Source organism: Takifugu flavidus, chromosome 6 (genome assembly GCF_003711565.1).
Source record: "Takifugu flavidus isolate HTHZ2018 chromosome 6, ASM371156v2, whole genome shotgun sequence".
NCBI lineage: Eukaryota > Metazoa > Chordata > Actinopteri > Tetraodontiformes > Tetraodontidae > Takifugu > Takifugu flavidus.
In genome coordinates, this window is record NC_079525.1 from 5,838,578 (window position 1) to 5,861,839 (window position 23,262).

At 43.2% G+C, this 23,262-nt stretch overlaps 1 protein-coding gene and 1 long non-coding RNA gene across 2 annotated transcripts; one reads left to right on the forward strand and one right to left on the reverse strand.

Moving 5' to 3' along the window:
• Positions 1-12,490: 12,490 nt before the first annotated feature.
• On the reverse strand, positions 12,491-16,668 carry LOC130526930 (uncharacterized). Its single transcript, XR_008950895.1, has 3 exons — positions 16,293-16,668; positions 13,013-13,072; positions 12,491-12,932 (listed from the first exon to the last, which is right to left on the reverse strand). It is a non-coding gene; the product is annotated as an uncharacterized LOC130526930 (long non-coding RNA).
• Positions 16,669-17,279: 611 nt separating this feature from the next.
• Positions 17,280-23,227, forward strand: parn (poly(A)-specific ribonuclease (deadenylation nuclease)). Its single transcript, XM_057034790.1, has 26 exons — positions 17,280-17,386; positions 17,607-17,684; positions 17,968-18,047; positions 18,124-18,191; positions 18,464-18,545; positions 18,668-18,728; positions 18,874-19,042; positions 19,144-19,206; positions 19,289-19,327; positions 19,407-19,449; positions 19,527-19,607; positions 19,682-19,738; positions 19,840-19,917; positions 20,006-20,049; positions 20,134-20,176; positions 20,255-20,330; positions 20,403-20,513; positions 20,585-20,654; positions 20,736-20,791; positions 20,869-20,955; positions 21,048-21,122; positions 21,191-21,356; positions 21,437-21,564; positions 21,675-21,741; positions 21,812-21,990; positions 22,427-23,227. Exons 1-26 carry the CDS (start codon positions 17,368-17,370, stop codon positions 22,468-22,470), a joined length of 2,064 nt encoding a protein of 687 aa, XP_056890770.1. The 5' UTR covers positions 17,280-17,367; the 3' UTR covers positions 22,471-23,227.
• The last annotated feature ends 35 nt before the right edge of the window (positions 23,228-23,262 follow it).

Sequence of the window (23,262 nt, forward strand, 5' to 3'; positions counted from 1 at the left end):
TGATGTTGTGACTGTGACTGTTTCTTGTGTAATTAATCAGCTTAAAACAGAACTGAGGACCTGGAAGTTTCCTCTAGAAAGAGAGGCAGGTATTCTAAGTGGCCCAGGTCACGTCTTCATTCTACAGCCCGCAGCTCCTCCAGCATCTTCTCTGCAACACAGCTGCTGAAAAAACTCATATTCTGTCCCAAAAAGAGAGTTTTTGTTCATCTGTATGCTGTATTATTCCTTTAATCAAGCCATCCATCAAATGGATGTCTTGTTTTGGAAAGAACCATTTTGGAATATATGCCTAGTCATCATAATCTATTCTGGACTGGAGTATGTTCATTAATTACATGGTAAGAAGCTTATTTTCTATTGTGTGGGGTGTGTTTATTCTGGATGTCCCGGGAGAGTGCAAATATTGTGTTTCTGTGCATTTTGAATTGGAATTCTCAGAACAATAATCGATACCTTTGTTCGGCATTGTCTTTGCGTCCAAGGTGATTCATTCACTATGAACGGGAATTCAAAAGGCTCGTCGATTCATGTCTGCCTATTGATCTGTGCTGTAACAACGTACATGTGTAGTGGCTCTACACAAAAGGAACCACGGGAGGGAAAAGCTTGATCCCAGCATTTAGCTGGGAACCTGGGAATACTTGGTGTGTGTGTATGTGTGTGTTGGGTAGGTTGTTGGTGCCGCCTCTGATAGAAAACATGCCGGTTCATGTTAAATAACTTCTGAACCATAAATGATGCTGGCCTTTATTTAAAATTCCCTTGAAGCTGAAATATGTGGCATTTGAGCATCGCCTGTGCTCTGAATGCTCTTCAATCCATTTTTATCCATATTTATTCCCTAACAGATCATTTGCTGCTGCTAGCTTTGGAGCTAGCTGACATATTTGTTTCCTCCGCTGATGGTATTTATTTATTTGACAGGAGGCACAGCTGGAGGTCGCAGAGACGGACGTGTGGAGGGTCTCTTCGGTGACGTGGATGGACAAGATCGGGAATGAGAACATCGGAGGGGCAGTGTGTCCCGGAGTACCGAGGGAGAGACGCTGAGGATATAGGATGTGTAACCTAAACCAATTGATGTTGTGAGGACCAACCAAGTGTTCTGGTCAATATGTAGCAAGCACAAGAACCCCCCCCCCCCCCCCCCCCCCCCCACACACACACACACCACACACACACACACACATTTCTACATCCTGTCATTTGTTTGATGACATAATAATATAGCATTGGTTGATTAACTGGCACTTGAAAGATTCCAATTCTTTAATTTTGAACACAAAGACTTCTGGGTAGTTTAAACCCGAGCATACATCGTTAAAGATCGACCGCAGACGCAATCAGATCAGAGCAACAAAAGCCTTTTTTCATTCCGACTTGGCGTTGATATTCAGCCCCCGTAAGTCCTCGGGGAGAATATTAGTCGCAGCAGATGTCCCATGATTGTGACATCCAAGATTCCTTCAGCTATCAGTGATCTTTGCCTTCCTGCCACACTCGAGGAAAAACCCACGTTCTCACAGTCGGAGCACAAAATGTTTCCTTTGGCAGCTGCAGCCTTTTTTCTTTTCTTTTTTTTTCCCAGGAAGATTTATGAAAATTATCCATTAACTGCAGAAATCGCTGATTTGCTGCAGCTTAAAACCATCCGTCTCAAAACAGAACCTTCTGGAAAGTAATAGAGTTTGGTTCCTTAGCAGCAACACGTCTTTCAGGAATGAATCCTGGTTGCACAGAGGGAACAAATCCACATTTTAATATCAGAAACAAATATTATGTTTGTGTTGAAGATTTATTTCGGCGCTTTTGTGACAACGTAGAAAGCAATAATTTTATCTCCCATGGAGAGTCATCTTCATACCCACATCTGTAACAGTAAATGCCTGATAGATCAATATTTTGTGATTATTTTGCTACATGATTGCTGAGACTGCTCAAGATTCGCCTGTTTATTTGACTATTTTCCACACGTTGGTGTGGGGATTTTTATTTCCAGTTTCTTTGGAGCTTTTCCCTGAAAGCAGCAGCGAGGCCCCAGTTTGTTGACAAATTGCACTGCCGATTTCAAAAGGTTTTTAATTTTCTTTGATTAATTATTACGTCTCCATTTCAAATATCATCGCTCACCTTGGTTCGTTGTGCACAGTAAGATTTCCTGCATGGCTGTGGTCACCTGATTGGGATCTCAACGACCATCCGTGGAAACAACGGGAGGAAATGAAATTGGTTTTAAAAGACTTGAACAGGTTGGTCCCACGGCAGAAGAAGACATGAACTTCACAACAAAACATCACAAACTAAACCTAGAAGGTTTTTCCCACATTATAAACATGTGAAGCTGATATCACGGTCATATATCTTTCTGGGATTCACACACACACACACACACACACACACACACACACACACACACACACACACACAAAATGAACAATTTTGCTCTTATTCGATTTTTTTAACACTGATGACACCGACCACATTTGCATATGTGTGTCTAAGGAAGTCCCCGCTGCTCCCGCATTTTTCACTAACTGGAGGTTTTATTGGATTCACAGGCTGCTGCTGGGCCTCACGTGTGGAACTGAACACGCTCCAGTTCACTGACAGCCAGGACGGCTGCTCCGAGGGTGGGCAACAGCTACTGTGGCTTGTCTGTGGGCAAGAAAAAACCCAAAATAGCACGCGTGGAAGCACATTTTGACCATCTGAGCAAAAGCCTTGGAACATCTGATAGCTGCTTTAAAAAGATAAGCGATATTAAGACTTCTTTTCCAATTGACAGGGTGTCTATGTTGATGAATTTCCTGTTGTAATGAATTTCCTCATCTGATTCATGAAATGATTAACTGCAAAAGCTGCAAAATAACAGATAATATCAGCCGGAATATATTAATCTATAATCCCTTTGAAAAAGCAGGAAGGATTTAATTGTAATTCTGCAGCTCTTTGTTATTTAAATGTGATGGTGTTTGTAGTCTGTGTGGGAACATGTGGAAGAACAGAGGGAAAAAATAAGCACGAAGGTGCAGAAAATGGTGCAACTGGTAATGTTGTAAATGTCCAAGAGAGGATATATGGACTGGGCAACTGGGGAGGGGGGGTGGAAGGAGAGATGGCCTGGACGCAGAACCTCATCTGAGATGAGGAACAACTCGCTCTGGGACTTGTGAACCTACAGTGTAGCTCCACTTCCACTCTTACTAGCAAGGGAATTACAAACTGCAGTCTGGTGTATGGACGCGCGCGTGCATGTGAGTGTGTGTGTGTGTGTGTCTGTGTCTGTGTGTGTGTGTCTGTGTCTGTGTGTGTGTGTTTCCTCACAGACTACAGTTCAGTTGTACACGGGCATGAGTGGTGTAATAATTAAAAGAGGCCTGGCCCTGGAGCCCTGGTCAGTGGGTCTATTATTGGTTGCAGCTCAGAGTCTGTGCAGAGAACAAGCCCTGATTTAATCTGCAGAGAGACTCCGTTCACTCTATTCTGTGATTCACTAATTCACTCGGATGTTTACAAAATTAGAATTTGACGAGGAACTCCATGAACCAGTGCTTCATCCTCAACTCGAGGCCCTGATGCAAGCTTTATGGTGCACTCGGTCTCCCGTTTGGATTGAACCCACCCGTGTGTCTGTTTCTGGTAGGGCCTGTCGGTAATCAGGAGGGTAAAGAATGCTGCCTGGAATCATCCTTACTGGATACCCACATATTACATGATATAGCCTCTAGATATTCACAGCAACCGAGAAACAGCCCTTTTCCTTGTGTGAATGCTGCAGTCGGTATATTCCAGATTGTTCGCAGCGTTATTGCACTGTGATATGAAAGATACCATCCGAGCACCGAAAAGCAGGAATTATTAAATCGCAAAAGCCAATACAGCCAAGCATATAGATACAGATGCCTCTCAGAAATGCAGAACACAGCATCAGCAAGGAGCAGAAAAACACTCCAAGAGGGAAGAGTCGTGTTGTATCGTAGACTGATTCAGACAGAAATCCCCCCCCCGATATTTTTCCACCAACACCGCAGTGCCGTCTGCATATGGTATCCAAGATTTGCATTTTTGCATTGATTAATTGCGCAGCTGTACGTCTGTCCTCATCCGCCAAGCTTTTACCTAAAGCATATGTCCTGCAGCAGTTTAGTCTATTCAGAGAAAAGAAAAACGTTTTTAATGTAAAATATGAGACATTTGTGTGATTTTCCGATATACATCACCATATAATGTGCAGAAACTCAGCACCAGGCAGAAAATAATCCTGTTGTAAATTATGTCGATCGGAAAATTCAGAGGCAAAATTTAGAGTGTGAGCTTTATTAGAGCATAGATCTTGGCAATAAAAAGGAACCATTGCTTTATGTTGGACTATAACTTGTATTTTTGTCATTTTACATTAGTCATCATCATAAATGTTTCTCCTTTAATTGAAATTATTAATCTGATTACAAAGTTAAACCCTTGAAAGATAGAAACTAATTGTCAGAGCCATACGTGTTGTTGATGATCTCTCATCTAACAGACTTGTGATTTAGGCGTCACACCCCTCAATCCAAGGAATACTGAACCTGAACTCTGTCCAGCTGTTGGAGACTCTTTTTGTCACCCTGGTGTTTAGCGGTTGCTGTGCTAATGGTCATGTGACATGGGGGGAGGCATCATAGATGGGAATTTATGTGCCATAAACCAACTGGCTTTACTGCTCTCCCATTTCTTCATCACTTTCATCATCATTTGGTTCTTCTTCATCTGGTCTTTGAGTTTGAGTCATTTCTAAATGAATTAACTTCCTTGCACACAAAACATCTGGTGGGCTTTGACTCGCCCACTCGCTCGCTCTGACAGTGTTTTAACTAATGAGCTGCCAGCATTCCTTCATAAATCTGTGTGAGGGGACTGAGAAGCATAGAGCATATGTTCCAGAGCTGCGTTGCCCTGCCGACGTTTACAGTAAGTGCAGTTCTCTAAAAAGATACAATCCCACACACACACACAACACACACACACACACACACACACACAAACACATTGGTGTCCAAGGTAATTTTGCCTTTACCAGAATGAGATCGCAAATTCAGCAACGTAAATCACATTAACTTTCTGACAGAACCCTTAATGAGCACAAGTGTGTGCGTGTGTGTGTGTGTGTGCGTGCGTGTGTGTGTAATATATGTTTCCACTGAGTGACATGCTGGTAAAACACAATCTCATTTCCTGTTCACTCTCAGGACCTGCGTGTCAAGGCTGCTGGGTGTCATTTTGAAGCAGTCGCTCCGTCTCTTTAATGACGTGCAACAGACCCTTCACACTAGTGATCGTCACATTTGCACACTGATAATTAAAACGGACACTTTCACGCGTATGAACCAGTGTTCTATTGTGACAGGATGACATAAAACAACTGACTTTTCATTTATGTGTGTGTGTGTGTGTGTGTGTGTGTGTGTGTGTGTGTGTGTAAGCAATTGGAATGCTTAGACTTGGGCCCACATTTACATCTGTGCTATTGAGTTCTGACACTGAGGCTTGGGGCTGAGAAATTACAAGTGTCCTCACAAAGTTAGCAATGCCAGCGTATTGTGCGTGTTTTTCTATGACAGATTTATTATATTCTCTCCTCTCTCATCTTGTTCTCGGTTGTCATCAGCCACACTCAGGCAGATGGAGAGAGGATCCTATTTTCATGGAGGGAGGAAAAGAGACTTTTATTATCTCAGCTGTAAAAAAATGATAGAAACTAAAGTGGGAACATTCTGGATTGATTCATTTGTCCTCCTGTCTGTTTTTCCTGTTTATTTATTTATCTGTAGCTGTGAGCTCCACCTGAATGAGACATATGACAGGGGATTTTGTCTGAATGTCATTTTTCACCAACATGTTTTTTTTATAATGATATAACTTTTGCTTGTAACGGGGTGCGTACTGACATGTTTTAAGAAATAATATCAACATTGCTGCGGCAACACATAAGTCCTTACAGCTGTTTGTGAGGTCTGTCGTGAGATCAGGGCCAGCTCTATTGTGCATAAGCAAAATACAGTCAAAGGTTGCCAATTGGGGGGTGGGGGTACTTTAAATCCTACTCAAAAATGAAATACATGAAAAATTCAAACATAATATAAAGGTGCAAGAAGCATTAAATAGGTCCCTGTGCTTCTATGCCCTCACCTTCTCATGCCCCCATTCCCCTGTGACCCTGGGCCCCTGGATCAGTCTCAAATGGAGTAAGAAGTAGTATCATGTACACATACAATACAGAAGTGCATGGTAACCATGTAGTGAAGTCCTAGTGTTGTCATAATATAGTGGCGTCATCCTCCATCATCATCCAGTGGCGTCTGCATCCATTATGCAGTGTCATCACCATGTAGCAATGTCATCATTGTGTAGTGGTGTCATCATCAGGCAGCGATGGCATCATCAGGTAGTGATGTAATCATCAGGTAGCGATGGCATCATCAGGTAGTGATGTAATAATCAGGTAGCGATGTAATCATTATGTAGTGACATCATCATCAGGTAGCGACGTATTTATTATGTAATGATGCCATCATCATGTAGCGACATAGTCGTCATCTAGTGATGTCATCATCAGGTAGCAATGTATTTATCATGTAGTGATGTCATCTTCATGTAGTGATGTAATAATCAGGTAGTGATGTAATCATTATGTAGTGACATCATCATCAGGTAGCGACGTATTTATTATGTAATGATGCCATCATCACATAGTCATCATCTAGTGAGGTCATCATCAGGTAGCAATATCATCAGGTAGCGATCATTATAAGCTTTAGGTTAAGGGGGAAAAAATGTCATTTTCTGATCCGGTGCTCAGTGCAGCTAAAATAATTGCATTGATGTAAATATGGAGGCTGACAAATCCAGGCTTAATTGATTTTTCAAGCCAGCTCCCTGCTTTAATCACAGCTTCCATCTTGTTCTGACATCCAGAACTGAAGCTGAACATATGTCGGTGTTCCCTCGGAACCTGCTCCCGTCGGATCATTCTTTAATAACATCTGAATTAAAAATAATGGCTTCTACGGGGGAATTCTTCCAGATGATCCGGCACAAATTATGTCTGAGAATATAGGTAGATTAGCAACAGTCTTATTATCCTAAAAGTAAATTTTTCTACTTGCTCCTTTATGGATATTTTATTAACACACATTTTTAGAAGAGGAAACATTTATACTATTGGTTAGTTAATAGGTGGGAAAGCCAAAAATGACCATTTGTATAGGCTCATAAATGTTTTAATTGCTATACACGCATTCTTATACATTCTTATGAAAGGATGAAAGCCCCCCCCCACACACACACACACACAATCGAGGAATGAAAGGGGGTTTGTGCCCCCACACCAGCGCTCATTCTAATTCAGCTGAATGTACGTTAAACCGTACGCCTTCGCTTGAAATACATGCACTTTACATCTGTTCCGTTGTATAACAGCGGAGAACAACATGGTTGAATTCAGATGTGATGCTGAACGGCATCTTACCATCTTGTTTGGTAAGCACTGACGATGCGCTCGTTCAGTTCTTATATAACTGTTATTTTCTGCAATAGACAATTTTGCATTTTTTTCTTTGTTTACAGTAGTTTTACCACCAGGAAAAGCTGACCGCTCTCCCCATTTGGGAGTATTAATTCTATTAGATAAAGTTCATTTTAAAGGTAAATGACAGCATCTAAGCCTTGGCCGTTTGGAATCTCAGCAGGGACCTTTCACTGAGTCCAACTGTGGAGCTTGACAGTGTCTGAGTGCAGAGGTGAGGCAGCAGAGGAGGAGGTGAAGACTCAGGATGTTCTGAAGCAAGTCCAAGGCATCCTCGACAAACTGACCCCCCAAAACTTCAGCGACCTGATGAAATACTTGTCGGAGCTTGAGATCAACACAGAACTGAGATTCAGGAGCATCATCGAGCTTGTGTTACCGCGGAGCTACTGTCCTGCCTCTGCCGACATGTGCCACTACCTAATGACTGTAAGCAGCTCATCGGCCAGTTTTTATGATCTGATCATCACATTAGGGATCAGGCCTACCCTGAGGCTCAATCATTCTTTTGTTTGTCCAAGTCTTCTTCTCCAGTTGAATGTGGTCTCTGAGAAGATGAACTTCCACAAACTTCTCCTCCGTCGCTGCCAAAAAGAGTTTGACAACATCCAGAACAAAGAAGCTGTGCAAAATGTGTGTCGCTTATTCCAGAACTATATTTCAGACTAGCTGAGAACAAGTAACCCCGTAGCACATAACCTGACTATTCCCCCATCCTTACAGGAGGAAGCACATTTCCAGGCTCGCCGTCCATCACTGAGAAACGTGACGTTGATCGGCGAGCTCTTTAACCTGCAGATGGTGGAGGAGGCCAACTGTGTGGTCAGCCTCCAAATAGATTGATTGATTGATTGATTGATTGAGTACTTTATTGATCCCTTTAGGGGGTGTCCATCAGGGAAATTAGCCTCTCCAAAGAAACGTACAGCACTGTACAAAATTACCCACCACCATTACACACCATTAAACCTATTAAAGATAATAAAAATAGAATAAAATAAGAAATAAAATAGAATAAATTAAAAATAGAATATAAAATATAAAATATAAAACTATAAAAATGTAAATAAATGAATAGATGGATGAATGAATGAACTGAATGAATGGATGTGCCAGTATTATGTTATTGCAGTGTTGTTCCAGTCCTTCTGTTGGCCCTCCTCCCCCCAGTGAGGAGTTGAACAGTCTGATGGCTCGGGGGATGAATGAGTTCCCCAGTCTGTTTGTCCTGAACTTGGGGAGGCGCAGCCTCTGGCTGATCAGGCTTCTCTGGCTGTGGATGACAGTGTGCAGAGGGTGGCGGACACTGTCCATGATGCTCCGCAGTTTGTCAATAGTTCTCCTCTCTGCCACTGTCGCCAGAGGTTTCAGCTTCATCCCCACCACCGAGCTGCCCGCCTGATCAGCTTCTCCAGCCTGGAGAGGTCCGCTTTTGTCACACACACCCCCCCCCCACCCCCCCAGCACACCACAGCGTAGGACAGGACGCTGGCGGCCACAGACTGGTAGAACATCCAGAGGAGTTTCCTGCAGATGTTGAAGGATCTGAGTCTCCTCAGGAAGTACATCCTGCTCTGGGTCTTCTTGTACAGCTGCCTCGTGTTGCTTGTCCAGTCCAGCCTATTGTCCAGCCACAGCCCAAGATATTTGTAGGTCTGCACGCCCTCCACCTCCTCCGTTCCTATCTGAACTGGTCTAGGTCTCGGTCGGTCCCTCCCAAAGTCAATGACCAGTTCTTTAGTTTTGGAGGTGTTGAGCTGCAGGCTGTTGTTGTGGCACCAACACAAAAGACCAACACAAAGAGAGTTTAGACCGCCTGTGCAAGTTGCTGCAAACGTTTGGCAAAGATCTGGACACAGGGGATACCAAGGTCACACAGAGGGGGTGGGGTGGGGGTTGCTCAATGGAAAATACCTTGATTCATAAAAATTTGAGGTTTTGTTCTTTCCACTGTAGCCTCAGATGGATCGATATTTTGACCACATCAGCCATATTGTCCAGGAGAGAAAGGCATCAACCAGGACATGCTTGATGTTACAAGATGTGTTGGATCTGAGAAGGGTGAATGTTATTTCCGATGGCAGAATAACGTCAATATGGATCGGCTCAGAATGTAATTATACACAGGTGTTTTCTCATCCACAGAATAACTGGCGACCTCAACAACTCGCAACTCGTGCTGGTCCCAGCGGGGTTTGGTCTTACGTTTCCGACCTTGCTTCCAAATTTCAGGCCTGGTGCAAAAGTGTCATACACCACATGGAGCAGTTTGACCACATTAAAAAATCCCCCAGGAAGCCCACCAGGAGGGGGCGCCCCAATCCTCACAACTACAGGCGCTACAGGAGTGTTTCCCCCAGGCGTGGCGGTAGATTTGACTGGGACAACACAAGTGGCCGGAAATGCCAAGCCCAGCTCGACAGTGACTACTGGTGTCTCAGCAGAGAGTTGGGGGAAGTGACAGAGGAAACGAGGAGACTCCAGCAGGAGGGACACACCAGTGAGAACTGGACGAGATTGACAGAGTTGGCCAGTGTTCTGAGAACAACATTGGGCCAAACTGATTAGGGTAAATGACTGAAAACCATCTAATTAATTGTAAATGCACTTGAGTAAACCATTCCACACCACACCATTCCAGGAGACCTGGTGACTCAGCCAGCAGACAAAGGGGAGACACCTCAACCGAAACTAGGTGAACGACCCTGCCAACGACTCTCAGGTGACCACTCACATCATTAGCATGCCAATGGTCCACAGGGGCTATATTTTCAAGCTCGGGCCCCAGCGAGTTCAGAACTGAAGAAGCCTTCTGGATAGAAGGTGAAACATCTTCAAAGAGAAGAAACACAGTCCAGTTGACAGAGATAAACTACCTTGGATAATGATGAGCTGGATGACTGAGAATCTACACAGACACTTGAGTAAAATTACTCCTTTCCAGTGGTGTTAAGAAGCATGTTGGTGCTTTCAGATGGTGTTTACTTGGTAGATAGAGAGTGCTTGATCAGGGGAAAGAAGTCCTGAAAAAGATCCTGGATGATGACGAGTAACAGCTGGAGGCCCTGAATGTTCTGCAGAGCGTTGTGGAGCAGCTGCAGCACCCAAAGAGTAATCGACCTGTAGGTGGAGCCAAATGTCACAAGACCACAGTAAATCTATTGATGACATCGCTGTCGTGTTGCTTCATGTATGGGAACTGTTGGTTTTGTCTCTGCAGCTTAACTGCAGTCGTTCTTCAAGGTCCTGTTAGATGAAGGCATCATTACGAAAGAAGGTGTTTCATAAATGGGAATTAACCGCAGCCCAACAGGGAAAAGATGACTCCATCTCAGTGACCGTCGTGCTGTGTCGACTCTGTGAACACAGCAGGACTCCTACAGAGTTACCGCGTCAGCCCTTTAAGCAACGACCACATTCTGTGGTTCATCATCAGCAAATTTCATGGTGATCAGCACTTTTCCTGCCGTCATGATTTCACACCAAACCATTTGGAAGTTTTCAGACGTTTCTGTAGATTCTCTGGTTTCATATGTGGCATCTTCGCCTGCCCTGATATCTCTCTCTTCTCTATGTCAACGACATGATGCAGATGCTCTGCGATGTCTCCAGTCCTGCGGGCGGTCTCCTGTGACTCTGGTTAATCTGTGCGGCTGTCACCGTGACCTTGATGTTCCTCCTGGAGATGATATCAGACTGATCATTCCGAAAATACACCCGAAAAACAAATGACAGGAGAGATTCGTGACGGCGCCTGTTGTTCTCTTGACCTTTTCATTTCCCCAGAAGCAGTAGGAATACACCAATTAGAGCCTGGGAGACTGCACACGGAGGTGTCATCTTCATATACACCCACAAGGCTAAAGCCTACAGAGGTCTTCACTCTGATCCGAACAACAGAGATCTACTGACTGAGAAAGTGTTTGCTTTAGGGCCCCCAGTAGATCAAAGAGTTAAAAGAAAAGTGAAAAAGACAACCAAGTTATAACAGAGAGAGAGTGAGAGAGATATGAGAAACAGGGGAGAAGAAAAGAAGTCAAGAACTGTCTACAGTGGATGAAATAAGACCTGAGAAATGTATTAATTCAATGCATTTCACAGTGTTGGACAAATTGATGGGGACACTGTGATCTGGTACTCATAATTATTTAATCCTAAATTCAGAGCCTTTTATCACCTCTGCGATGACAGACACTCGTTGCTTTGGGCTTTTTCTCCACCGCTACAGTGGATATTTGCAGCACCGTAGCTGCAACAAGCTTTTCGATGGTTCCTTTTTCGTTTCAGACCCCAGCGCGTTATTTCCTTGCATTTCCCTTCAAACCTATCGGCTAGAGCGGCCATTCTACAGTCTGGACCCACTCTGGCTACAGTTAATGGAAAAAGATTAGAGCTAAGCCTGAAATTCATCCAGAGAATCATCCAATTTCATGTCTCAATATGTATTTCAGTTATGCCGACGATTACATGTACAATGGCACCAAAAGGCACCTGTCCCCTTGCAGACACACACACATGCACACCTATACTCACCGCTGCTGCAACAACGGCCGCTGTATAAATAATGCAGCGTTTTCACATCTGCGTCACTGGTGTTGAGCCCACACACCGGCTGAAGATGAGCTACATGGTATAAACACACCTTCGCACCAACTCCACCAAACAAGTTCCCTGCTGTCTCCATCCAGGTAAATCTGCTCTGTGACACACAAACCCACCCACTTTGATTACTGTAAGTGGCTCCCATCCTCCTCCGCAAAACATATAATGGACAAAGCGGCAACACTCAAATGCCAATAACCAATTACAATATTCCCAGTTAAGTGGCGGCACATTAGCAGCTGCTTCCAATTAACTTAATCCGAAAAGGTCACATTTTATGCAGCGACGCCTCATTATTGAAAGGCGCCGCAGACATGTGGATGCCTTTGTCAAACAGTGACTCATGAACTTTTATTGGCATTTTACATCACACGCAGTGGCTGCCGGGCAACGCACGGGCCATTTACAGCGCATGAATCAGATCTGATACAGAAGCTAAGAAAGGACACATCAAAGTTACAGGGAAGACGAGCAGACTGTCGGAGCGGCCGGTGGTGAAGGCGGCGAAGGCGGCCAGTTTTCCCCGGTCTGTCTGAGATCCCAGATGGTGAGATTCTTCCAAGCTTACTGGTGGTTCATTAGCAGTCACTAATTTCTGACCGGCCAAACAGCATTTAGGTGCCAGATAGAAGCAGGGCTAGAATAAAAGCCTGTGAGCTTAGTCTTCTCATTCAGCCGCTTTCTCCTTGAGCTTCTAATAAACTGACATATTGCAGGTGAACAAAGGAATTCCAGTTGTGACTCCTGGAGCTTCCTTCTGTGCCTGTGAAACATTGATTATTCAGTTAATATCAGAACTTCCAGCCAGTCTGTTAAATATCATATTTCTAGTCTTCAGATCACCTGCTTCAAACTGCAAAATGCCAAATTTGAAGCACTTATCTTTTCCTGTTCCGGCTGCATCTGAATGCAAAATGAGTAAAGCTATAAAAGCAATAAATCTGATATGGAAATGATAAAGAAAGCCTGTTTTTGAGAGTCTGCTTCCTGCTGCAAGGTCCACCTCACTTGCTTATATCGAATTTTAATAACTTTAGCATTAAAAATGTCATTAATGCATGTCTTTTCCAGTGAAGCTGAGTATCAACAACACCATATTTATGTGCCCGGATTTTATTTGACATCTCATCCAAATCTCAAGATCCAACAGTGACTGAGCCAGTTTTGTCCCTTGATTAAATTTTGACTTTGTTTTTTTTCCTGAAGAAAACTGTAATTGGATAAAAAATGAATCTGCAGGTGGATTTAATTGCGACTATTTTCTTGTCAAACAAAGCACATTTCAAGTTTTGAAATGATGAAAGATTACTGTGTTTTTAATAGACCAGGTTTAATGTTCTGCACCCAAAAGTGTTCAATCTTAACAGAGCAAAGTAAATCCACTTATCCATCCATCTCTCTGCCTGTCGGACACTCCGGTTGTTACCTGCAGCTGTCAAACGGAGATGAGGAAAGGATAAGAATAGGAGAATGTGAAATAAATGGCTGTAACACCATTTTTACATCACTTCATGTTAATGTATCTCTACTAGTAGAGTCGTGGGCCTTGGAAATTGGAAGCGATTCTGAAAATTGCTGTGGGTGTGAATGCCATCACAAAGTGAGATTATCATCGTGTCCCTGAATTTAGTGCATATGGTTAAAAAAAAATGATAGAAACTCAAGAAAGGTATCGGGAGATAAAAGGCCAGCGATAATCCTGAAGCAGGAAACCACCTCAGATCATCTGGGATCACCTCTGCAGCTCGTCTGCACCAGACCAACTCTCAACCTTTCCTGGAAACATTTGTCTACACTCGCAACTACCTAAAATATGAATGATACCATTTGGAGTGGATTTAGTCTGTCTGCTGTGAGTGTTTTGTGGGGCTTCATCTTGAAACCAATGGTGTTAGGCACTGTGGCTATAGTAGCCAATGCTAACACCAGTCCCTGGTGGTTGATCTTGCTGGCCGCTACCAACTATAAAATCCCCAATTCGATAAATCTTGGGTTAGTTGTTCGAAGTTTCTTTGCATTTTTGATCTTGACTTATATTTTCCTGCAGCCGTGGGTTAGGGGCAACTGTAAACGGTTAAATGTAAATTAATAAGCATCTGTTTTGATTACTGTTTCTCACAGCAGCTGCAGGCATCAACATCGCTGGAACACCAGCCTCAGCTCGCTGCTCCATTTAGCCGACAATGCAGACAAATGGCTTCACTGCCTGAATTCAGACAATATTTCCTGCATATAAAGTGTGTCAGCTTCCCCTTTGGGTCCAGTCCGAATATACAGTACAGTATAACGTATGAATATGTATGCGACCGCGTAACGCTTCTCTTTAACTTCAACAACTGGTGGAGATCCAGGAAATGAGCCAGAAAGCTGCAGTAAGATTTGAGCTCTGCAGGAAAAACCTGGATAGATATTCCATAAGTGTGCTGGTGCATCAAAAACCCCACTGCCTGACAGATGCCGCCGAGCAGCGTGGAGATTTTGTTCATTTTCCAGCCTGCTCTAAATTTGATCCCCGACCTTGTGACACCACGACCTTCCACTTTGGCTTTTGATAATAAGGGTTAAAGGTGACATAAAACGATAATTTCCATCAGCTCTTGTGGACCTGGAATAGAATCAGAATTTTTAATGTTCACTTTCAGGGTTAATCACAACATCACTAAAGGAAATTGCTCTGATATGGCAACATGGGAGCTGTTACACTGTTTAGCATGTTAGAATGATTCTTTGTTGTGTTGTTTATTTTTACTTCTGCTCCTGTTATTAGTTTTGCCTTGTTTCCATCGCCGTCTTTGTCCTTTTGCACTCATCCCGTCTCAGCTAAACCTGATTACCTCTGTGTCCTCCACCTGTCTAATTGGCTCCGCCCCCTTTCCTTGTGTATTTGATGTCTTTGTGTTTCGATCTCAATATTATAGATTCGGCACGGTCGTTCATGCTGATGAAGGACTTAATGTGCTTTGAAGACTTTCCCTGGCTGGATCCTGACAGTGCACCTCCTCTCAACCACGTTTGGGGTGTCCGATGCGAGAAATTAGTCCTGTTCTGTACATTTCTGTGAAAGAGTTGGTTGAACCTCTGAGTCTTTGGACAGTCAGCCTTCCACCTCCGTCTCCACCGCAGAGATTAGCCGCAGCTCTCCCTTTCATCTCAGTCAAACCCCTCATCCACCCTCAAAATTCCTTTCCAAACAAAGAGCCAGACCACTGAGAGGCAGCCAGCAAAGCTCCTCTCTCTAAATTGCCATCAATTTATTCTTTGTTCCCACTTATCTGTTACACTTCCACAACTCTGGGAAACTTTTATCCCTTTCACAGCTGACTCTGTTCCTCTCCCCTTCTCCAACCTACAATTAAGGGCCGATAGACGGCTCCATCCAGAATGCAAATCTGATTCTGTTCTGCAGAGGACCAATTAAAACAGGGTGGGCGGCTTATTGTACGTACAAGTGTGTGAACTGAAATGCAACAGGACGCGACAACAGCAGGTTTTTGCTTGCGCCTAATCTCATGCATGATTAGAACAGCAATAACACGATTGCCTGAGCCAGTACAAAAATGCAAGCTCCCCTCCATCTGTGTGTGTGTGTGTGTGTGTGTGTGTGTGTGTGTGTGTGTGTGTGTGTGTGTGTGCGTGCTTGCGTGCGCGCGTGTGTGTACCCAATAGAATGTGACAAATCATAAAAAATGTTTGACAAACAGCTAAAGCTCAAGTGTTTCAGCTAGTTTAAAGCTCTTCACAGTAAGTAGGAAATTTAGACAGATTTAAAAGCCAAATTTTGACAGGCTCCCAGTTCATGTGGCTGCAAAGGTCTCTGTCTCTGTCTGTCTCTCTCTCTCAGGATCTGTTTTTTGCATGGTCTTCGTGTTGCGATCCAGGTCCAAAAAGCCAGTCTGAGGAGCTGGAATGGCATTGATACCGGTATTCATGCAACAGCCTTGATGTGATGCAGTACCATTATTTCCTGCTGAAATACAAATCTCCCGCGTCTCATCCCTGCTTGACCTGCATCTCACCACGACAATCATTTGTTCCTCAATCTCTCCTCACTTTCCTGTGGAAGGGTTGAATCTGGAAATGTCTCATGTCTCATGTGAATCTGATGCCAACAGCCTCTACTCACCCTGCTTCTTCCCTCAGCTTCAGCACCAATCCTCATTCCCTCTGCCCCTGCTTCCCCCTCCCATTCACTTCTTCCATGGCTGTGCTTCATTTTTAGGCTCACTTTCTGGTCTTTCAGGCCTGCCCCTCTCCCGCTGTGTTCCCACTCCCTGGAAAAGATTTTCTTTATTGTTATAAAATGAAAGAGACGGCTTTTAGAGAGGGTTCAAGCATCGATGTGCAGGTTAGCGTGTGAGGAGGAAGAGGGGAGGGACTGGCCTCAATTTGTGGAGTGTAGCGCCCCCGTGTGGTCACTGTAAAATGCCATCGTGGATTATTTCTGACTAACCCTCTTTCTGTCATATTAGGCGATGCAATCATCAAATCACATCTATTTTTTGTATGTAACTACATACTATTATATTTCCAGTATATATTTATTTTATTCTTGACATATAACCAACCGTGATTTTGTAAATCGAGGAACATTAAAAGACTCGTCTTGTGTGTGTGTGTGTGTGGGTGGGGGGGGGGGGGGGGGTAGCTGCCTGCCTTTGAAATATCATCTTTGTCAGTACTTTATCCATGATGTACGGTACCTGTCATTTTTTCAAGAAGACTTTTTATTTTTCATCTGTGGGTAATTAAATTGTCTCTCTTTGGCAGTTATGTTGCCAGCATGAATTCCCAGTTATGTGACTACTTTCAGGTGTTTTCATCCTGTACCCTCCATTCTCAAGTTAGATAGATAGATAGATAGATAGATAGATAGATAGATAGATAGATGGATAGATAGATAGATAGATAGATAGATAGATAGATAGATAGATAGATAGATAGATAGATAGATAGATAGATAAGTTTAACAAATGACATCAGACAAATGTAAAGTCCAATAATCTTTGATTATTCCTGCGGTGAATATACAAATATACAATCCGAAAGGGTTTTTAAAAAAACAACAAAAAAAAACCAATAAACCCTTAAATCGGTTCTCGTGCGCAGCGACCCCGGAAGTGTTTGTAAAACGGTTAAAAGCCACTTGGCTGTGGCTAACTAGTGTTAGCTGTCAACCGGGTGCAGTCTTTTGTGCAGGGATGGAGCTGACACGCCGAAGTAAGTACCCTGCCAGGTTTTGCTCATTGGGTATCGTTGCTCCATTCTGTGCAGCGTGGACGTAAGAAACAGATTCTTGCTGGGATAAAATGGTTTCGTATGTGAAGAACGCTTTTCCTCGAGGTTTGCCATGCTAGCTAGCATGTTGCTAAGCTATTGGATCGTCTTGTGGTGAGCATAGTCTTTAATGAATGTTCTTTTTTTGCTTGGTGTTTTTCAGATTTTAAAGAGTGTTTAAACACTGTATACAGTGCAATTGAAGAAGCAGATTTTCTTGCCATCGATGGAGAATTTTCAGGTAACTGTGCAAGAATTTTATTTATTTAAATGGAGTTTAATATTTTAAAGAACATTGCACCTCCCTAACTACTGCAGTCAAATATTATTTATTATATTTACCAGGTCAAGCAAATCTATTCTTTTAATGTACTATAGCGTGAATTGTTAATATCAAATTGTTGGGGCTTTTGCCTGAACAATGCATCACTTCCAGTTTATCACAAACGTGTGTGTGTGTGTGTGTGTGTGTGTGTGTGTGTGTGTGTGTGTGTGTCTGTGTCTGTGTGTGTGTGTGTGTCTAGGGATAAGTGATGGTCCCAATGTCAGCGCTCTCACCAATGGACTGGACACGCCAGAGGAGCGATACACAAAGCTTAAAAAGGTTTGTTCATCTAGTTTCTCACTGTGGTCATTGGATGCTTTCTTGTTGATTTTAATGGTTTAATTTTTCCCACTAGCACTCTATGGACTTCCTGCTCTTCCAGTTTGGATTATGCACGTTCAAGTACGATCAGACAAAGTCAAAGTGAGTCAGAACTGATGCTGATATTATTCTGGACAATTGCAATACAGCTCAGTGTTGTCACTTCATCATTAACATTGTCTTTTATGCATGAACCCTTTCATTCTAATGTGCATAGTTATTATCTACAGAAGATGAAACACTGATGTTGCTGCTTTGTCTCTCGGACAAATAAACTCTCAAATTAAAATGAGGGATAAGTAAGATGGATGTATATTTGCTGATTCAACCCATTAATTCCAGATGGTTTTTTTTCTGCTTTCTCGCCACTGCAGGTATATTATAAAGCCTTTTAATTTTTACGTATTCCCCAAGCCGTTCAACAGGACCTCACCTGACAAAAAGTTCATCTGTCAAGTCAGTATCTTGTTCAGAGACGCTTTTAATTCTGCATTTGCTTTCTTCTGTGAATTTTGGGTAGATATTTAGTTTGAAAAGCTCATTCACGACGACATCTTATCGTTTTCCTTTTGCTGTAGAGTTCCAGCATTGATTTCCTGGCTAGTCAGGGATTTGATTTCAACAAGGTGTTCTGTAATGGTGAGTTAATTTGATGAAAATGTCTCGGGCTGAAAAATTGTCCAAGATCATTTGTGTGTTTTATTCCAAACCCGATACCTCAAATCTGATTCCCTCTTGATTTCATTATGTTTCCAATATCAAAACCTTTTTCTTGTCTTAACAGGAATTCCATATCTTAATCAAGAGGAGGAAGCCCAGTTAAGGGAGCAGACTGAGGAGAGGAGAAATCAACAAGCTAATGGTGTGGGGACTCCATCCTATATCTCGCCGTCATCATCCAAAGGCCCTGCCCATGTCCCAGAGGAACATAAGGAGTTCATCAACAAAGTCATGTAGGTATTACTGGACTCTTCTCCTGCAGGATAGCAGCATGCAGAACAGCAGGTTACCGTGGCAATGTACGTTTGTAAGTTGTATCTCCTGGTTTCTTCAGAGAAAAGGTGGAGGCTCTTTTCAGCGGCACTGAGAAGACTCTGGTCTTGGAACCGTGTACTGGGTAATCTGCTCTCCTCTTTAAACCCATTAATACAGTTAATTTGTAAGTCATGTGCCTATAAACACATTATGTTGGCTACCAGGTTTCAAAGAAAGCTGATCTATCAGACCCTGAACTGGAAGTGAGTGTCCACAAGTTATACTGGTGGTGAGGGTGTTGGATTTGTAGCTAAAGTTCTTGATTTGTCTCACCTGGACCAGGTTTCCAAAGGGCCTACATGTGGAAACCATCGAAACACAAAAAGTAAAACTCCGCATTTCTGCAAATACTGCTGTTGTGCTGGAGAGCGTGGCATTTATGCAAGTGTTGTGTGCATGCAGAAAGAACGATTTATCCAGGTCAGCAGAGTCGACGAGGAAGAGAGGAAGAGACGGAAACAGCAGAAGCTGGAGCGAGAGCAGGTGAAAACTCTCCAAATGTCTTTTTGTTGAAGAGTTTGTAGCCGTTGGTTTGACAGTGTGTCTGCCCTCAACAGGAGGAGCTGAATGATGCGGTGGGCTTCTCCAGGGTCATCCACGCCATTTCCCAGTCTGTACGTTCAGCTGGCCGCACCCTCGCCGCTCCTCTGCTACAGTCTTCCTGTCTTTTCAGTTCTGTCTTTATTTTACCTCTTATTTTTATTCTGACATGCAGGGGAAACTTGTTGTGGGCCACAACATGCTGCTGGATGTGATGCACACCATCTACCAGTTCTACTGTCCTCTGCCAGAGGTGCACGTTTAGCAGGATTATTGGAAATATGCTGCTACCACATGGAAAACAAGCACGAATAACATAGAAACACTTTCTTTTTCTGCAGGACCTACAAGATTTTAAAGAGGTGACGATGTGTGTTTTTCCAAGGTAAAACTATCTTGTTTCAATTTTTATTTTTTTATTTGATGTGTTTGTTTGTTTTTTATTTCATTCTTTAATCTCTGTGTCCAGACTTCTGGACACAAAGTTGATGGCTTCCACGCAACCTTTCAAGGTAAATGATTTTGGGGGGGTTGCAGCTAACAGATGGATGTCAGTTCCATCTTTTCACGTGTGCCAATTCCTTTTCCAGGAGATGATCTCCAACACCTCTCTGGCAGAGTTGGAGAAGCAGCTGAAGGAAAGCCCGTTCAAGCCTCCGCAAGTTGGTGAGTAAATGCAGACCTGATGGTGTCTTTGTCAGCCTGCAAATGTCAACGATGGTTATTTTTACTGTTAAGAAACCGCCGAGGGATTCCCCAGTTATGACGCGGCCAAGGAACAGCTCCACGAGGCCGGGTATGACGCTTACATCACCGGCCTCTGTTTCATCTCAATGACCAACTATCTCGGTAACTCCTCTGACCACCGCCACCTTTTATGAGACTTTAACATGATCTTTAATTGGGTTCCTTGTCTACAGGCTCCTTCTTGACCCCGCCCAAAGCGTACATCTCGGCGAGATCGAAGCTGATCGAGCCTTTTTTCAACAAGTAAGATTCCCTCTGATTTCCTCTTCCTGCCTGTCCCTCAACAACAGCTGCAACATTTTAAACCCTTCCGTTTTTCTCGAGGCTTTTCCTGATGAGGATCATTGATATTCCCTACCTCAACATCACAGGACCTGATCGTGAGTGGGACACTTCTGCACAGACTCGCAGCTCGTTCTTCCAGTCACAGCAGCTGATCATTGTGCTCTTCCCGCAGTGCAACCGAAACGAGACAACGTTTTATACGTCACCTTCCCAAAAGAATGGAAGACCAGTGACCTCTACCAGCTGTTTAGTGCCTTTGGTAAAACATCTCAAGCCACTGTTGATTTGTTTTGTTTTTTAACACCTGCATTTTTGAGTTTCTCTGTCAACTTAAGAAAAAAATCTCCCCAGGAAACATCCAGGTTTCATGGATCGACGACACGTCTGCGTTCGTGTCCCTCAGTCAGACAGACCAGGTTCAGATTGGTGAGTGTCGCACAGCTGAGTGGAAAGGCTGAGTTGAACTGCTGACGCAACACGCTTACCTTCCTCAGCGATGAACACCAGCCGCTATGCAGAGAGCTACAGGATCCAGACGTATGCAGAGTACGTCCAGAGTAAACAGGACAAGGAGAAGGGTGCTCAGACGACCAAAGCCTGGGGAGAGGACGGATGGGTCAAGTCTCACTACACTACCTCCAGCAGTTTTGGATATCTCAGGTACGCCTGTGCCAGTGTACACTTTTTTTATTTTTTTAGGAACAACCTGTTGGTAAACAACAATTTATGTACGGTTTCAGGAGTTTGAGAAAACGAAGCATCAGTCCTGCTCAAGGAGAACAAGGGATGGGGAATTCTCCAGCTACAGACGGATGGAGTCACGACTTGTACCCAGATAACACAGGCAGCAAGAAAATTAAGATTGATGGTGATCGAACTTTCTTGGTTTGAGTTATTTCATCACATTTATGGCCTGCTTTCACATTTCTCATGTAAATCAAAAAGAATTGTTCATTCTTTTTTTTTTTTCCTCTTAAGAAATGACTGAACAGGCACGTTCACAGGCTGTAGAGAGCAAGACCTCAGAAGGATGGTTAAAGATGGCGTAAGTGAAACCACCTATTCAGCCTGTTTGTGACGATGTGGGTGGGTTTTAATGCATTTGTGCGCTGCAGAGATTCATCAGTGACAGCTATAGTCCTAGACGAGAAGGAGGAGGACGATGATGATGATGAGGATGAAGAGGCAACTCATGAGAGCACAGAATTAAGAGATAATGCTGAAGGGACACTAGCCTGGGAAAAAGCCAGCACTACAAAGAAAGGACCAAAGAAGAAGAAAAAGAAGTCTGAAGGTGCGTTTTAGTATGGGTGCACGCTGCCTGACAGGTCACTTCATTATGACCCCATTTATGGCTTCAGATGTCCCCATGTTGCATCATTAAAAGTGGTCCACTGCTTTGTATTATCATTCCTCCAGCACAGCAAGCATCTGTTTAAAGCTAATGTAGCATGACTTTATGGATGATGGAAAACCAGCACCATCAAAACATCGTTCATCCAAATAAACGTTTAAAAAATGGTTGCAATTAAAAACACGGCTTCCTTTCATTGCAGTTCTATTAGGGAGTGTTATTCATGAATTCAGGGCATTTAGCAGCTGAAGGATGTTTCCCCACAGACTGACTACAAATACTAAAAATCCATGGAAAGTTGCCTTGTGGAATCCTCCTGCGCACACATTGTATTGATTAGAAAATTAATTCTTTTTGTTGGATTGTCTTTATACAGGTGGCGAATCAACAACACTTTTCGAGGTTCCAGAAGTTTGGTAGCGCAAGATGAGTGGAGATGCCACTGTCCCACAGAGGAACTCCCACTCGGTTTCATCGGAAGCACTTGGGGGCGATCTACTCCAAGGTCGCACATCACTGGGAGTGGCGCACGCCCTGAAATTCATTTGTCACTCAACACATGTGGACTCCTTGTTTGGGGCAATCCGCCAAACTCCTTGACTGGTCAATTAAGCCATAACAGCAGCTGCCATATTTAGATTTTTGTCACAGAGGAGCAGGAAACTCTTCGACAAAGGTTACAAAGATGCCACTCGCTCGTCTCTCAACCCCAAAAAAAACAAACAAATGTTTTACTGTGCTGTCTGGAATGTGCCACCGCGGACGAGCACTCGCCTCACAACGCTCTTTGAATTACCTCCAGTCTGACGGTGCGTTATCCCCATCAATCAATGTCGGAACTTGTAATTTACCATATTAGTGTCATTCAGTATTTTAATGCAGCCATTTTTCCAGTTTTTAAAAAAAAAAAATTAATCCACTTTTATCAGACACCTAAGCTTATATCGATGTGATGTTTGTTGGCATTTTGAGTCCTTCATGACAGCTGTTTTTTTTCGTACAAAGTATTTCGCGACTTTTTGTGTTCAATGTTTTTGTATCGTATCGCTGTTCAATTATGTCCACATACAAAAGGTGTAAATGTTGAGCGGCATGTAGATTTTTGTATAAGACAACTGTTTAAAAATATTTCCTTGGATAGGAAAAAATTAAAGAATGTTTGGTTTTTTTTTTAGTACTTTGCCTCCATTTTGTGGTTTCCTGAGTTAAACT